This window comes from Tupaia chinensis, unplaced genomic scaffold (genome assembly GCF_000334495.1).
Source record: "Tupaia chinensis unplaced genomic scaffold, TupChi_1.0 Scaffold000644_1, whole genome shotgun sequence".
Classification (NCBI taxonomy): Eukaryota; Metazoa; Chordata; class Mammalia; order Scandentia; family Tupaiidae; genus Tupaia; species Tupaia belangeri.
In genome coordinates this window covers 4,890,911-4,908,552 of record NW_006160165.1, presented here as the reverse complement: position 1 = coordinate 4,908,552, position 17,642 = coordinate 4,890,911, and the positions used below count along the sequence as shown (strand labels likewise).

At 51.9% G+C, this 17,642-nt stretch overlaps 1 protein-coding gene across 1 annotated transcript in view; it reads left to right on the top strand.

Moving 5' to 3' along the window:
* Window positions 1–2: 2 nt before the first annotated feature.
* Window positions 3–17,642, top strand: part of COL4A1 (collagen type IV alpha 1 chain) — a gene marked incomplete at its 5' end in the record, with an annotated part of 154,760 nt that continues 137,120 nt past the window's right edge. The window contains 1 exon segment of the mRNA XM_027776198.1: window positions 3–56. Coding sequence (XP_027631999.1) covers window positions 3–56 — 54 coding nt within the window.

The following is a 17,642-nucleotide window of genomic DNA, read 5'->3' as shown; positions in this document are numbered from 1 at the left end:
TGCTGCTGCCCGCCGCCCTCCTGCTTCACGAGGAGCGCAGCCGGGCCGCTGCTAAGGTAAGTCCCCGGCCCGCTCCGTCCTCCGCGTCCCGCCCTGCGCCCCGGGCGCCCTGCGAGGTCCCTTTGTCCCGCGCCCCGAGCCGCCCTCCTGCCCCTTGGGGATCGCGCGTGGCGAGGCCAGGTGCTCTCTCCGGCCCGGTCCCCTCTGACGATCCCTGGGGGCTGCGATCGTACATCCATTACGGAGCCTCCTTTGTTACGGTCTGGGGACGGGAGAGCTGGGAACTCCTCCGGGCCCAGGGGAAGGAGCAGAAGCCCGGCACGCGCAGTGGCTGGGCGAGGGTGCCCGGAGTCAGCGGGATTTGAACCCGCATCGCGGGACATTCAGCGGCTGGGCGCCTTTACCTGCTCTGTATACACGAGTGGGTCGGGGCTGGAGGGGTGGACCCGCGCCCCGCGCTGCTCAGCGCCCCACGCACATGTGCCTGAGAATGGCTTGGGCGTTTTCTTGTTGTTTGGGGACTCTGGTGGCCAAGGCTCGCAGCTCTGGGCCGTCCGCCTGGAAACAGCTGTATCTTTGCTTTCCCACGACTCTGCTGCTGCCGGGAGCATGCTGGGGACAGCAGCCGGCCCTTTGTAGGTCCAGCTCCGAAATGTCGCTGTCCTCCACTCACTGCCCTTCCTTAATGCGTTTGAAATGATGACCACACTTGTATTTGAGCGAGAAACCGAAGTGAAACTCGGTCGCATTGTTCCATGCCGAAGCTGTTTTCCTAGCCTTCATTTCCTCTGGTTCTGAGCGTGCCCAGAAAGGACCTGGAAGCTGGGTTTGCCAGAGGGAGGCTTCCAGCCCCCACCAGCCTGGCCGCCTGCTGGGCTTCCAGCTTCCCTTCTCTGGGTGGGAGGACAGACTTGAGCAGTTACTCAGGGTCCTAACCTTGTAGGGGAAGCTGGGGCTTCCAAACACACTGCATTTTCTCCCTCAAATGCTCACAGCTGCTTGCCAGCTTTTCTACACTCACTGTTTCTTAATTTTGCTATGTATATTTTTTGTTTTTAAAACTTTTACTCCTCTTCTGGAAGGATGGTCCCCAACCAGACTTGGCCGATATAAGTGAACTGCTCCGTGCCAGCACCAGCTGGTAACATCCGTGCCGCTCCCCACCGGCAGCGCCTGCATTGCACTTAGAAGGGCCTAACGATGCCATGAGCATTACTGTGTGGTTGCTCCTCCCAGCTCAGAGCTTGGCAGAGCACCGTAGCCGGTTATTTAAACACTCTTCAGTAATGATGACTAAATACCTTTTAAAGAGTAAGCTTGAAAACACTTCATTTTGGTCTAGAAATAGTGACCAAAAGTGTTAACATTTTGAAGGAGAGATGGTTTGGCCGCATGGCCAGGCTTATCAGAGAAAGTCCTCAACTGGGAAACAGGACCCCCTGATTGGATTTAGAGTCTGACAGATAATGCTAACTGAGCAGAGCTGAGTGCAGGAGGCAGGGGGTAGTTTTTCAGACACCCGGGACTTTCAAAAAGAACGAGCTGCAAACTCCTGCCTGAGAAATGGCCCTCCTTAGTGCTGACTGTGGGGTCATTGTGCTTCCCTTTAACCATTCTCTAAAGCCCGGTATATTCTCATCCTCTAGCTCTCTCTGTCCCTCCCAGTATTATGGGGTGTTTTAGGAGATCTGGCCCATGGGCAGCCTCTGCTTACCAGGTGACCAAACAGGTCCTCTCATGACAACACATGTTTCCTGGCCTGATTAGAGAGCAGGATGGATGTGCATGGGATGTATATGTGCACAGGAACGTTCATTTAGTGTTTGGAATCATTTTCAGGACCAGTGGTTGGTATAAAATGATCTCACTCTCATTGCATTGATAACATTTTTGCTTACTCCCCCAATCCGCTGTTCGCTATACTAAAATGTCGAAGTTGCTTTGGTATTGATGCAGCAAAACGTAACTTAAAAATACATTTTGAACATGACATGGAAACTTGTCGAGTCTTTATTTGGGAGCCATAGGGAGGATTCTTGGGTCCCTGCTCTTTTGGGTGGTCCGAGCCGCACTCTGCCCACGCTCACACATCCGAACGTGCCTGCTGCGGGCCGGGCAGGCCTTGCCCTGACCTGTTTATTTGGCAGGAAAGGCCATCGGTTTTGTTTCTGACCGGATCTGAGTGGCCGTGCTGTTCATCTCAGTGCATGGATTTTCTATAGCATTGCTTTTATCTCAGGCTGGACCGACCTCTGCTCTCCTCCCCAACTTTGCTTTTGTGCAGGAAGGAGGAAAGTGGCGGGGTGCCCCTGCCGTGGCTCCGAGTGACCTCTGCACTCAGCCTTGCGGATGAGCCGTTCCCCGCAGCTCAGTCCACACTGTCCTCCAGCTCGGCCTGTGTTGCTCCACAGGGCAGTTGTCAGTACCGGCAGTGAGAACTTGGTCCCGAGTGCCACGACGCTGGCCCAGCGATGTCTTCATCTCCTGACCATTAGTCACTTCTCTGGGGACTGCCCGCCTAGAACTCAAACTAAGGGAGATGTAACTCATGCCAAGTATGGCCATGTTCAACCAGAAACGTAACGAGGAGGTCGATTCCTGACTCAGGCCCAACAAGATCCCAACAGCGCTCTGAGATCTCAGGAGTGACACCCGCAGACGTGCTGTGCTCCAGATCTCATGCTTTTTACATATGAAAGCAGACCAGGGGGAAGGGAGGCAGCTTGAGGACAGCTAGAGGCATAACTGCACACACTCTTTGGAAGCTGGATTAGGAGTGCTGGGAGCGGGTCAGGTGAATGCAGACTGAGAGGCAAGAGGGTTCCAGCTTTCCTGTCTAACTGCCTCTTATTCAGCAGGTGGTCTGGGGACACTAGCCCGAAGCCTCAGTTTCCTCGGTAGGTCTGTCCCTTCGTCCCTGAGTCCATTTCTTCCTTCCCTCCACACGTACCTCCCACAGAAAGCACCTCCCTTCTGCCTGCCCCTGCCAGGTACTGCCCATGCAAAGGGACTGATGCCCTCTCTCCCCAGGGAGGTCCTAATCTGGAGAGACATGCCGACAAGCACACAGCTACAACCCGGGCTCGTACATGCCACACTTGAGGGGAACTGAGGTTCTGTAGGGCACCTATCCGACTGTGGGGACACAGGGAACTTCCGGGAGGACAGTCCACCTCTGGAATGTGGAAGGAATGAGACCTGCAAGCCAGACATTACTTCACGAGGGATGCCCCTGCCTGTCCTCGGGGTTTGACCCTGAAGCCTCCTCCTTTGAGATACCAAGATGCCATTGTTTCTGTTATTGACAGTCTTGGTAGCTGAACTCTGATCCCCAGGGGTAGGGAGACATTGAGGGGCGGTGTCTGGGAGCACATGGTGGGGGCCCCTGGCCTCACTGAGGACCCAGTACTGGGCCACGTCCCTCGTGGGAGGTGGCGGCTGCCCTGGGGGGGTTGGAAAGTTGCAGCATGGGTGACTGATTCTAGGAGGGAGTGTCTTTAGGAACTGACCCAGAAAACCTACCCTCATCCGAGCAAGGGCGCGGGTGTTCACAGACCCTTCATTACTCATTAACGAGCCTGGAGGCAGCTTTCTGGGAACGGGTAAGGGTGGTCATGAGAAGTGTGGTTATTGAGCTAAGGGCAGGTAAAGATTTTGCAGACAAATGGAACTCACAAGTGACACTCACACCCAAATCCTCTTAGACACGGGGAGGGTGAGAAGCGGGTAAGTCACAGCTCTGGGGACAACGAATTACTCAGTGTTCTAATGCCGGTTCCTGAAACTGAAAAAGGATCAAGCTCATGAAATGTCTCTCAAGCAGGCTTGGTCTTTGGAGTGTTTGGGATGGGGTAAGTAAAACAATAGAACCCTAAAATAATACCCTTAGGGCACTGGCCTTCCTGCCATTATTCCACAGCCACCAAGAATTGTCAGCCACAGAAAGTGCATGCATACCACAGAGAGGAGCACCAGCGAGCCCAGGTTCTAACCGGGAGATTCTCTGGAGGCGCTGACCACTGCCCGACTTCCTGGGGGCTGAGCGCTGTAATGCCGGGGACACAGGGCGCTGGTTTCCTCTGGTTTCCCTCCCATTGTTCTGGTCTTAACTCTGGGACCCGAGCTCGTCTTCGTTTCCTGCTCCTCAGTTTCTCCCTTCTTCTTCCCGACCCGCAGGGGCTATGGGTGGGCTTCCATGCGCTTCTCTCTGCACTCACTACCCTCCCTCCTGTGAGGGTGACTCAGGGTCTCCGGAATCCCAGCCCAGTGTCTCGCTTTCCCTGGGCCATCTCTGCTGGGCCATCCTGCTTTGATCTCAGCCTTAGTTCACGTGTCCTTCCCCCAGACCTCGGTCCTGGAGCCGCCTGATGTTTCCTGATACTGAGCCCAGAGCCCCTGGCTCAAAGCCTCAGCCTCCCCTCTCTGTTAACTCCCAGGTCTATGCAGTCACAAGTCCGCCTTCCCTCTACACACTTCTCAGTGACCCTGCTCCAGGTCTCCTGCCTGGCCTGGTGTCTACACCAACCCCGCCCACACCACCGCCACCACCCCGCTCTCTGCAGCCCTTGTTCCTACTGCTGTGAGGTGAACTGTCTTCAGAAGCGCATTTCTGACCACGCGTGTCCCTGCACAGGGCCCGATGCTGGTGGCCTGCGCTCTAACCAAATGCTGCCCTCCTTTTCTGTTGGGGTCCAGCCCACACCTCCACCTGGCTCTGCCGCCGGCTACTCCCCTGCATGCAGCTTTGGCAGAGTCAGCAGGGGCTCGTCCCTGCGCCCCTTTATTTCCTCCTGCTCTTCATCGGCACCGTCTCTCCTCTCCCCTTTGCCTGCTCTAACTCTACCGTAGGGCTGAGGCTCTGTGCAGTTCCTCTGAGATCAGGTAAAATGGGGAATCTTGGTAAGTATGGGATTAAGAAAACCCAGCCTGCATTTCAGTCACTCAGAGCAGGGCAATCTCTTTGAGCCCCGGGCCCATAATCCACACAATTAAACCTTGGGGGTGGGGGCGGGGAGTGCCCAGGAGATATGGGTCCTTCCTGCCACATGGCTTGGCACTCACCATGTCTCTGTGTGGTTCTGACACCACCCATTAGAAGACGTTGGTGACATATCTTCTTCTGCCCCCTCCGCACCCGGTGCCCGGGAGAGCACCTGGCACTCGGGAGGACCCCGCGTGGTGGTTACTCATCTGCGGTTCCAGTGAGGGGCTCCTTGGAGTCCCAGCGGGAGGGTGCACTCTGCACTCTCGGCGCTGAGCAGCCAGTTGGGAGCAGTTAGGCCAAGCAAAGGTATTTCCCCTTATTTCAGAATTTGCCTAGACCTCCCAGCACAGACTAAGCAGCCCTGGGGACGTGCGCAGCGCCGAGTGCCTTGGTAAACATCTATCCCAGGGCTCAGGAGTGCTCTGCGTGGAGGCGCAGCCGGCTTGGTTTCGGTCTGCACCCTCTTAGGAACATCTTCTGTTATCCGAGTTCTAAAGCTCGCTCCATCTGTGATAAGGGGAAGGACAAAGGCAAAGAATCTGGGTTGGCCCTTGAAGAAGTTTTCCGTGCCTGATGTCTCCTGTCCTTGATAAAGGAGGATTAGTGAGCCTTCTCATCTCCTCATCTTGGAGTCAGCGCTTTGCTCAGAGTTTGGGAATGACTATTCTTCACCGCCAGAGACACGTCCCAGCACTGTGGCCTTTTCTGTCGTATTTGAGAAGTGGCAGGAGATACTGGCTTTGAACTGGGGGAATCTACTTTGGCATCTGTCTCTCTGCGTGTCACCAAATGCACTGATGTCTGGGAGCCATTTGTACCCCCACTGTAGGAAGGGTAGCTAATGTAAATCCACATTGTCTGACTGCCAGTCGTCTGGGGATTGGCCTTCCTCATTCCTGTATCTGACACTTCACGAAACTGCCTGAAAATCTTAGTGAGTGTCTGCTTTAGAAAGTGAAAATATCCCTCCATGCAAGGCAAAACCAGTATTTGCTAGCTGTGACTCAACATTTTGGATGCTTCTTCCACAAACTCCTCAGCTGCCTCCATGCACCTGGGGTCATGGGAGGCTTGGAGGGCAACTGCAGTTCGTACTATGTCTTCATTTTAGAAAGAAAATTGACCTCAGGTTCATGTTTAGCATAGTGGGCATTTTGGAAGGTACTAGTCAATATTAGTTTCCTGTCAGCATATTATAGAGAAACCCAATGATAACTAAAGGTATTGTTCCTTCATTTTAAAAAAACAAATAAATATTAACGTATACTTTAATTGGTGGAAGATTTGGCTAGTACATCTCTAACAATTTTTTTAAAAATAAAATAAGCATATTATTTTTGTTATATAACAAGTAAAATTTATTTCATTTTATCTATTATTTTAAGGTTTTTAACAAAGGGCGTGTGCCCTCTCAGGAGAGAAACAGAAAGAGATAGCGAGAGGGGAAGTGAGGAATTATCCTCCAGGAGGGATGGCTGCGCTGCAATCCCTTCTTCTCCATTCTTCTCCTGGGATTTTGGGCACACACACACACACACACACACACACACGTGCCCAGCATGATTTTCAAGGTGCTAGGTCCAATACTTGAACCACAGTTAGCCATGTGGGAGTCCAGCACCATAACAGCCATGCCACCTGCTGGACCCCCAAATTTACATTTTAATTAAAAAAAATCCTGTATTTGTGATAGCATGTGTGTATATGCACATTTTTGGGGCACCTCACACCGTCTGGTCACACCCCCAGGCCCCCAGCCCATCAGCTCCTGGGTGCTCGCAGGTGTGCCTGGCCTCTTTCAGGCTCACTGGGACAGGGGCTTGACCTCTGCTCACGAGGGAAAGCCAGTCTCTCTGGCACGGTGTGTTACCGCCGCATTGGGAGCCAGCCCCGCATTTATTTACACCTTTTATGCTTTCAAATTGCCAGAGAGCGCATATGCTGGCTGGAGATGGAGAAACAGAGAGAGGAGACACCCCCGGTGGGCGTGGCCCCACCGCGACCTCGTTCTCTCCACGTCTCCATCCTGTCAGGGTCTGGGACGTGCACACACGTGCATCCAGGCTGGGCTACAAGTCGCCAGGGTGGGCATTTGAACCACAGTGGCCATGTGGGCCCTGGCTCCCTTACACCTGCAATTATCTTTAATGCAATGAATGGGCTATTTTTGAGCACAAGATCATTTATTTCCATACCATCCAAGAGTGTCAACTTTAAAATGTGGTTTTTAACACAAGTAGCTTTTTCTTAATTAGCTTCAATTTTATGTTATATTTAGAATGTTTTAAAGAATACAATGACATTTTAATGTCACAAAATTATTATCGATTTGCTAGCACCATATTTGTTACGATAAGAATTACTGCTGGGGAACAGCAGGTGGTGGGGTGGTTAAGGCACTGGACTCCCACAGGGCTGAATAGGGTTCAAGTCCCAAACCCAGCGGTTTGCTTTCTCAATTTCTCTTTCTCTCTTTGTCTCTGGTCAAGTTAAAAAATAATAATAAGTAAAATAACTCATTTTTTTTGAGAGAGATATTTTATATTTTTTGAGAGAGGGCATGTGTGCTCACCAGAGAGAGAGAGAAAGAGAGACAGAAAACAAGAAATCACCCCCTACGGGGGATGGCCACACCACAGTCCTTCTCCATTCTCCTCTTGGGAGTTTGGGCATGCATGTACATGCACCAGGATGTACATGTGTGCCCAATCTGGTGGAAGATTTGGCTAGTACATCTCTAACAATTTTTTTAAAAATAAAATAAGCATATTATTTTTGTTATATAACAAGTAAAATTTATTTCATTTTATCTATTATTTTAAGGTTTTTAACAAAGGGCGTGTGCCCTCTCAGGAGAGAAACAGAAAGAGATAGCGAGAGGGGAAGTGAGGAATTATCCTCCAGGAGGGATGGCTGCGCTGCAATCCCTTCTTCTCCATTCTTCTCCTGGGATTTTGGGCACACACACACACACACACACACACACACACGTGCCCAGCATGATTTTCAAGGTGCTAGGTCCAATACTTGAACCACAGTTAGCCATGTGGGAGTCCAGCACCATAACAGCCATGCCACCTGCTGGACCCCCAAATTTACATTTTAATTAAAAAAAATCCTGTATTTGTGATAGCATGTGTGTATATGCACATTTTTGGGGCACCTCACACCGTCTGGTCACACCCCCAGGCCCCCAGCCCATCAGCTCCTGGGTGCTCGCAGGTGTGCCTGGCCTCTTTCAGGCTCACTGGGACAGGGGCTTGACCTCTGCTCACGAGGGAAAGCCAGTCTCTCTGGCACGGTGTGTTACCGCCGCATTGGGAGCCAGCCCCGCATTTATTTACACCTTTTATGCTTTCAAATTGCCAGAGAGCGCATATGCTGGCTGGAGATGGAGAAACAGAGAGAGGAGACACCCCCGGTGGGCGTGGCCCCACCGCGACCTCGTTCTCTCCACGTCTCCATCCTGTCAGGGTCTGGGACGTGCACACACGTGCATCCAGGCTGGGCTACAAGTCGCCAGGGTGGGCATTTGAACCACAGTGGCCATGTGGGCCCTGGCTCCCTTACACCTGCAATTATCTTTAATGCAATGAATGGGCTATTTTTGAGCACAAGATCATTTATTTCCATACCATCCAAGAGTGTCAACTTTAAAATGTGGTTTTTAACACAAGTAGCTTTTTCTTAATTAGCTTCAATTTTATGTTATATTTAGAATGTTTTAAAGAATACAATGACATTTTAATGTCACAAAATTATTATCGATTTGCTAGCACCATATTTGTTACGATAAGAATTACTGCTGGGGAACAGCAGGTGGTGGGGTGGTTAAGGCACTGGACTCCCACAGGGCTGAATAGGGTTCAAGTCCCAAACCCAGCGGTTTGCTTTCTCAATTTCTCTTTCTCTCTTTGTCTCTGGTCAAGTTAAAAAATAATAATAAGTAAAATAACTCATTTTTTTTGAGAGAGATATTTTATATTTTTTGAGAGAGGGCATGTGTGCTCACCAGAGAGAGAGAGAAAGAGAGACAGAAAACAAGAAATCACCCCCTACGGGGGATGGCCACACCACAGTCCTTCTCCATTCTCCTCTTGGGAGTTTGGGCATGCATGTACATGCACCAGGATGTACATGTGTGCCCAATCTGCTGAGTCCAGGACTCAAACTGCAGTTGACTACGTGGGAGTCCAGTGATATAACCCTTACGCCATCTGCTGGTCCCAATAAATAATTCTTAGAAAAAGCCAACTACTGCTTTAGAGCTTGATTTAATATGTTGTCACAATTCCTTGTGATGTTGAAGGTTTTGCTGGATAGAAAGGCCCCAGAACATACAGTTTGGCCTGGGTGTGTAATGTCCTCTTAAAAATATTTGACATAGCATCTTAGCCAGAAGGCATTGCATGTGTCTGAAGGTTCAGATGAATTCCAAGGGCCTTAAGATTAGTCAGACAAAAGAAGAATGTATTTCTCTGAGGAGGTGACATTTAAGAGTCAGCATACACTACTTTCAGGAAAGACAATGGCAACATTTCAGACACATCTAAAGAGGAGACGGGCTAGGGACACATTCTTCCCTTTGTGGGTGCGGTGTCACTCCGCGGAAGCACGTGGGCCCTGCCTTCCTCTCCCCGAATCTGGGATGACCGTGGCTTCCCTTAGAGAACCGAGGAGCGTGGCTTACACAAGTGCTTCTTTCATGTCAGGCAGATTCTGAGGGTTAAATCCGAGGCAAATTTCGAGTAATAAATAGCAAAGTAGTAAGATGTTCCGGTATCCAGGCGGGGTGGTTCTGGGATGCCGGCGGTAACAGTCTGCAGCCCGGGACTCACGGAAGAGGGGGTTCGTGCATAGCCTGCGGCGCATCCCCTGAGCCGTCTCTAGATCACAGAGTGAACGCCGGTATGTGGTTGACCATGGTATCACAGGGAATCATGACTCGAATAAAAAGCCTGGTTCAGTGTAGACCCGACTACACAGTACATGTCAGCAACGAGCTGACACTTGCCACTCCTAGTGGTTGAATCCTGGGCTGCGCAAGCGCAGATGCGGAGGAGAGGGCGGACTGCCTACCACAGGGGCGCCCTGGGGCTGTAGAAGGCCAAGCCCCAATGCAAAGGCGAGCTCACAGCAGCGCGGGGAGGGCTTGATTAAAGGCCCCAGAACTCCTGGCCCGCACCGGTCCTGGCACGCACCTGCTGCTGGAGGCTGGTCCCGACGCAGGTCCCGCGCAGGAGGGTGCAAGGCCTTGAGCCAGCAGGTAGGCGGGAGGCTCCTTCTGAGTCTGGGGTTCAGAAGTCCCAGGTCCCAGACAGAAGCTGGAGCGCGGCGTGGCGGGGCCACTGGTGGGCCTCTGCTTACTGTCGAGGTTCCTCGGCAGTTCCACCCTAGCTGGGCCGTGCCCTTCAGAAGCTGGAGGGGAGGAAGGTCTCAGAAGCCTGTGGTGGCTGGGGGCAGGGGACGCTGCTGAGCTGGTGCAGAGGGCGTGGCGGTGCTGTGGACACAGCTGGCGGGGACGGCCCTGTGGGCCTCGCCCCTTCTGCAGTGTGACTCTGGCTTGGCCCCCTTGCGGGAGGTGGGGCTCAGTGCTCTTGCCTGGAACCGGCCAGGTCAGGGCCCTCGTGGGGTCTAGGACCGAGGACCCTCCACACACGGTGCCCAGCGTCTTGCCACTGGCCCCCGCCGGTGTCCTCTGGGCCCAGAGTTTCCGGTTCGTATCCTGTTATGACCAAACCCGTTTCTGGACATTGCAGACCGTTTGGGGTTAGTGGTTTAAAATAACTCCTAAATTTTGGTCAGGAAATGACCTATAAAATGAAGATACACTTGCCAAAGCAGGAAAATGGGTCAGAGATAGGGAGGAACGCCATCCCCAATATGGTTAGTTTGGCGCTGGGTCAGATTTATTTTGGATAAATACACAAACCCGGTCCGGAACCTCTAACAGTGCCTGATAAGCCGAGCTGACACAGCCTCGGAGCACGGCAGCCACCGTCAGCCTGCCTTCTCCCCCGTCCTCGCCTTCTCTGCTACGGCCAGACGCCTTTTATCAGTTCCTCAGAGCTAGTCTGACCAAGCAGTCGTCCGGCGCCTTGACAATTAGATTTTGTTTTCCCCAAATACTGGCAAATAATAAGATCGTATTTGCTTATTTTGAATTCAGGCTTTTAAAACTTTTCTGAAATTTTGTAATTGATCATATTTTACGATTTCTTGTTAACCTTCGATATTTCTCTTCTTTCTTTAATGGAGTAGTTATCCTCCATTAATATGTTATGAGATATGGTTTTTTTCTCTTGCCTAAATCATTCATTCAGAACATCTTTAACTTTGAGTATTGTTTTAGGTTAGAAGCCAAAATTGTAAGCAAAGGCTCGTTTCTTTTTTTTGGAACATCAGTGAAGGTAAAACAAAGGGAGCTGAGGATTTGTACAAACGGGATGGGGACAGGCTTGTTCACGCAGCAGCTGGCTTCCGGCATGTACAGTTTGCCCAGTAAATGCGTGTCGTGGGCCGGGGTGGCCCTGTGGAAGCAGTTGGCCCACGTGGGAAGGTCCTGCGGTAACCCCGCCTCTGTCCACCACGACCTTGTGTGCGTCTTGTGGCCTGGCCTGCCTGAGTCTGGGAGTGGATCGTGGCATGGGCCTCTTGTCAGGCTGGCTCTCACTCTCCTTGTCCGCCCGTGGGAGAGACGAGGGCTAAGCCTTAGATGGGTGTGGAGCACGCTTGGGGGGACAGAGTGCGCACGTGGCTAGAAACGTGCTGAGACTTCATTTCTGCAACTCCCAGGGGGAGTAGGAACATTTCCATAGTGGCGAGAAGTTACGCGATCCTGAATTGTCCACACCTGTGCTGTGCTCTTTGGCTCCGCAGTTTGAAAACTCTAGAAGGAGCACCTGGTGGAGGAAACTCTGGTTCCAGATGCGATGGGTTCAAGTTCCCGGTTTCCTTACAACCAGCAGTAGTTGGGCTGTGGGGAACTGTCTCAGCCTCTAGGGGTCATGATATACCCCTTCCAGGACTGGTGAGGAGGTCACAGACACCGTAACACGATAAAGACAGTGCGTGGCTGCCACGTCACTCGGATTGATTTCATAACCATTGCTATTTGTGTGAAAGCAGAGCTACAAAGACTAGAAGCACCCTCCTGTTCCCAGTTCATTCCTTACATTGAGATAAACTGGGGCCAGCAGATGGCATGATGGTTACATTGCTAAACTCCCACCTAGTCAACCATGGTTCGAGTCCCAGATCCGGTGGCTTAAAACTCACACCGAGTGTGTGTGTCCATGTGTGCCCAAGATCCTGAGAGGAGAATGGAGGAGAAGGGATTGCAGCAAGACCATCTCCCTGGGGTGATTTCCCGCTTTCTCTCTCTCTGTCTCCCTCTCTCTATCTCCAGTGAGTGCACAGGCCCTACAGGAGAAAATCTCTCCTAAAAAAATGAGATAAACTTTCTGAGTAATTTTCATAATGCTGGGATTATAGTAATAGTCACACGCCGAGTCAAGCACATTTTTATTGCATAGCTTTTGAGGGAGCAGTCCTACGCCTACAGTATTCCAAGATGAGATGAAAACCTGGGTTTGAAGCTTGACGGAAGTGAGTTGGGCTCTAGCAGGCTGGAAGGGAATGCTGCATTGTGGTGATTTCTTGCAGCTGTCGTTTTGAATTCTGAATTATTCTGACAGTTTATTTTATAGCCACCCAGAAAGGGCCCATCTCCCACAGGTCTGTTCTCATGGGTGACTCGTGTTTAATAGGACACTGTGCAAACCGAGGGCCCCTCTCGAGTTCTGTGTCCTTCTCTTGTTAACATGGCAAGGTGAGCACCCTGGCAGCCAGCCAGGAGGTCGAGGCTGTGGTGTGAGCGGACCAGGGGCATGCAGGGGTGGTCCATCCCAGTGCTGGGGGGTCTCACATGTCCCCAGGTTTGCTCCAATATTGGGGGGCTGCTTTCCTGGGGGCGTCCATCCCAACCTTTTCCATGATAGGAAACATCTATGGCAAGCAGAGGAATGTTCTTCTGGACCCATTTTAGAATCCAGCTTAGGTGGAGGCCAAAAAGCCATAGAGTGGAGAGGCAGAGAGGAAGGGTGCAGACCGGGGAGTTTGCTTGTTAGAAAGCCTGAAGCTGGAACAGCCCTGTATGCCGGGAGATTCCTCTTCAGAGTGCCGGCCTGTCCAGGGAGGTGATGGGGTCTCACCTTCTGACGTGATGCTGTGGCTAAAAAAATACACTAAATGTTTTTAGTGAACATACATGTCACAGAGCCTCATAGAATGAGATTTGTGTGTATATTTATATAAATACATACACACATATATATGATTAATATATATACATATACCACCCACGTTTTATATATTGTGATGGATGGTATTCATTATTATACATTATATAATGAATATTTATGCACACCACACACGTGTTTTCTATATATGCAATGGATGTTCATTATTACGTATCATATATGGATATATTATATATGCACACCACACACGTGTTTCTATATGTAATGGATGTTCATTATTACGTGTTATCTATGGACACCACACATGTGTTTTTTATATGTCATGGATGGTGCTCATTTGTAACTACTACGTATGAATTTGTTACAGCTGCACACCACATGCGTGCTTTCTATATGTAATAGACGGTGTCCATCTGTGCACTCACCCATGGAGGCATGTCTGGTGCGTACTCGCTGGGTGGCAGGTACCTCTTCGTCTGGGAACAGATGGAGTTGCTGCCCTCGGCGATTAGTAGTGGAACACACACACACACACCACCTGCCTTTTACCATGCTGAACTAGGACGTGCCTAGAAAGCTGTTCCCTTTGCTCCCTTTGCTCTTAGAGGGATGGTGCAGCCCCTGAAGTTCGAGTTTCACCAAAGAGTTGTGAACTCGGAGCTACAGTGTTCTCTAACGTGCATCGTGAGAGCACTGGTGTGAAGCGGCTCCAGTTTTTAGAATTTTGAAATCTCTGGAGTAGGAAGTGAGTAAGCCTGCCTTGCCTCTGGCCCAGCAGTTAAGATGAGCCATGGGAACACCACTTGGATTTGGGGTGGCTGAAGCCCTGGGGTGTGGAAATACCAGATGTGAGAGCGGAGGGAGGTTCCAGATGCACCCGTGTCTCTCCAGTAAGCACGACTGCCAGGCGCTCTGGGGGACATGTCACAACAGCACTGATGCAAGGACCCTGTTCTTCTCCTAACCCAGCACGGCGCTGTGGCCTCGACAGCTGGGCACTGACAGAGGAGGCTGGAGGCGAACAGAGGAGGGATGCTTGTGCAACTGCCAGCCCCAGGGACAGGCTGTGGCAATGCAGGGCAGCACCAAGAAGCTGCCAGCTGTCCCCCAGCCGACACCTGCCTGCCATCTGTGACCTGGTGGCAGTCGGCACCGAGTCCCTTCCTGGGTGCTGTGCTATGTGGCACAATTAGTCTTGTTCCAAGGACAACGGCTTACTAGTTTCCTGGGCAAAAGCGATGTAATTTGTGTGTTGGGGATAAGTGAGTCTGAAACAGGAAGACCGTTGCCATGAAAATGCTCAGTGGCTTAAAGAGAAAACACAAGACGAAGTTCTTGGCACAGTCTGTTGGCAGCTTCTCTGAGACAACTGGCCATGCGTTGCCTCACTGTCCTGCAGCTGCCGGGGGACACGGTGCAGAAGTCTCTGACCAGCTATATTGTTACAGAGCTTTTTTGGTGGGAAATAATTATAGAAATGATCCCCAATTTCATTCCTTAATTGGCAATTCTCTTCATAACTAACGCAGAGTGAGGAAGAGGTGAGGTTGGCCGGTGTCTCCCGTGAGCTTAGTCAGCACGTTTGGAAGTGCGGTCCCAAGTTTGGGTCATTGTCTTCAAGCCACAGCTGCTGTATGTGAAGAGTCACTTGTGACTTCAGGTCAGTTGGTAGCTGATGGACAGTCCTTGCAGGGAGACGGTGCCGAGCTTCTGGTCCCACATGGTGGGAACCCGTGCGATCCGGGAGTGTGGCCTTAACTTGGAAGCAGTCATTAGTAAAGCAAAAGAGTTAGGCTGAGTTTCTAGTCCTAGCCCTGCTTGAAGATGCAATAGCTGCTACTTTGTATAACATCCGTTCTTCCCAAATCAGGGGGATGATACATATGAGTGCTGCCCTTTGGCAGCCTTTGCTGTCCAGAGTAAACACCTCTTTATATGCAATAGTTTGATACTACTGGTCTTGTTTGGTAGCTTTGGGATTTTGCTCCTTGCACTGGTGGGCCAAGCCCCTCCTGCCCCGTGGCTCCAGGTGGGGATGCAGCGATTATACCAGGTCAGGTGGACGAAGCTTTTAGGCAAGTGAGCTCAAGTGGCGTCGAGCACTTGTCACTAGTTAAAGAGAGTGAGTGCAGATACCACCACTTTTAGGAGCCGCTCTGAGTAGGTCTTGGTCTAGGTGGGAATTGGCATATATATATGTTTTTAATTGCCAGAGGGTGTGTGTGCTTGCCTGAGAGAGTCAGAGACAAAGACACCAAAAGAAAAAGAGAGAGAGAATACCCCCCAATGGGGTGCGGTCCTGCTGCAGTCCTTTCCCCCCCATTTCTCCAGCTTGTTGGGATTTGGGGTGCACACACACATGTCTGGCATGTCTCTCAAGCTGCCAGAGCTGGGATTTGAACCTCAGTTGGCCATGTGGGACCCAGCCTCCTCAGTCACTAGGCTACAGTGTTGGCCTGAGAGTTTTATTTGCAGCAGTCCAGTTCTTTCCTGCAGTCCCAGAGACTTGTTGTGAGTATGAGGTGCTGTCTCAGCTGATAATGGCGCAGAGCACCCCGGGCTGCCTTTGCACTGCAGCAGTCCTGGGTGTGCCGTATTTTTACTCTTCTCAACGCCCACAGCCCTGCCGTCCCCTGCTAGCAATCCTCCAGGAGCACCGGTCCCTCTTCCATACTCGGCACCCTGCAGGCAGGCAGTGCAGTGAGGGCTGGGTGCTCTGGGCCAGGAAGCCACTGCGAAGGGCCCTTTGGGAGAGCAGAGGGTCAACCCAACTTCCAGGCGAGTCCTTCCTGATGGTGGTCTACCTCTCTTCTTGGTTAAAAACATTAAGCATAAAAGGTAGTTGGGATACTGTTCCCCAAATGAAATTAATAGGAAAGTTGGGAACCAGAAACTATGGCCCTTTGCGGATTTTATGAACCCCAATAAACCACATGGCCATGGCATGCCTGCACAAGTGCACTCACAGAAGGCCGAGCTTGCTCTTCAGTGTTCTCAAAGGAACGTGCCACGCTGACTGCTGGCCCAGGGCACGCGGTAGCACGTGTTTACAGGGACGTCTCTTGGAAAGGTTTCCCAGGGAAAAGGTGGTGAGGAAGTGAGCCCCCTGCCCCTGCCCGCTCCTCCCGCCCTTGGATGCAGCAGGGTGCAGGCACTTCCGAGCCTGGGGAAGGCAGGCAGGAGGGCGGTCTTGGCAGCACGAGCCTCATTGTTTGCATGAAGTGTTTGACGTTCGTCTGTTTCCTGGACCCACTGATGGCTTTCGCATCTGTGCAGATCCCATCTTGGTGGCTGTGCCTCGGTCTCTGTCTCTGCCACCTCCGTGTCCAGTACGGCCACGAGAGGTCTTATGTGGAACAGGTACTCGGTTGGTGTCTGTTGAGTGGCTAGCTGGTTGCCAAGACCTCACTTGGAAATTGAAGCTTGAACGTGACTCCAGAAATCATAAATCCTCTGATGGCCGAGCCTGGCGGCTACTTTAAGATCCCCGTTCAGCGCTCTATGAAGTGGGAGAGAAGAGGGAAAGTGTCCCCTCCAGAAGCCATCTGACCACAGGAGAAATGTTCTACGGGAACAGCTGGAGGTGTTTTCTGGGTGGTGCCCCGGTCAGCTCAGTGTCCACCTCGCAGAGGCCGTTACTTGGGAAGCACTTGCTTAGTGGTACATGGCACAGAGGTCCACGGGTCTAGTCCCTGCCATGTCACCCTCGCGAGACAGAGGGGGTGGCAGTGGGAGGGCCGACCCCTCCGTCTGGTGTCCCTGAGCCAGTGCGGGTGAGGTGGTTGGAGGACTTAGCTGGACAGCGAGCTGGAGGAGTCATGAAGTTGGAGCCCTCCGCCTCTTACTGCCTCGTCTCTTAGAAGAATGAAGCACATTTTTTGATGCTGAGAGATGCTGATGGGTTGGAAAGATGAAATCAGAAGACTGGACGAATTCGGTGAAAACAGAAAAGGGGTTGGAGAGACGAGGGGTGAACTGCTCTCACTCTCTGGCTTCCGAGAAGCTTTCCTGGGAGGACCAGAGGGTCAGGGACACAGCTGCAGATCGTGGGGGAAGATGCTGGGCCTCTGGGGACAGGGAGGGATGGCCATCATCTAGAAGGCCATCAGGGTCCTCGCCTTCAGGTACATGTGGTCTGGCCCAAGACAGCCCCTACCCTCTCCCACCTGCGCTGCCTCAGGTGCACAGTCTGCTCCTGGGGGAGGAAGCTCCTGCCACCTCGGTGACCCAGTCTTGTTCACTGGTCACCTCTGCCTCAGGTCAGGGCAGGATGACCTTGAAGCTGGGCTGTGAGGACCTGGTGGGATGTGAGTGGCTGGGGAAGCAGGGCGTGGCTGTGGGGGACCTGGTGGGCTGTGAGTGGCTGGGGGAGCAGGGCGTGGCTGTGGCCCTGGTGG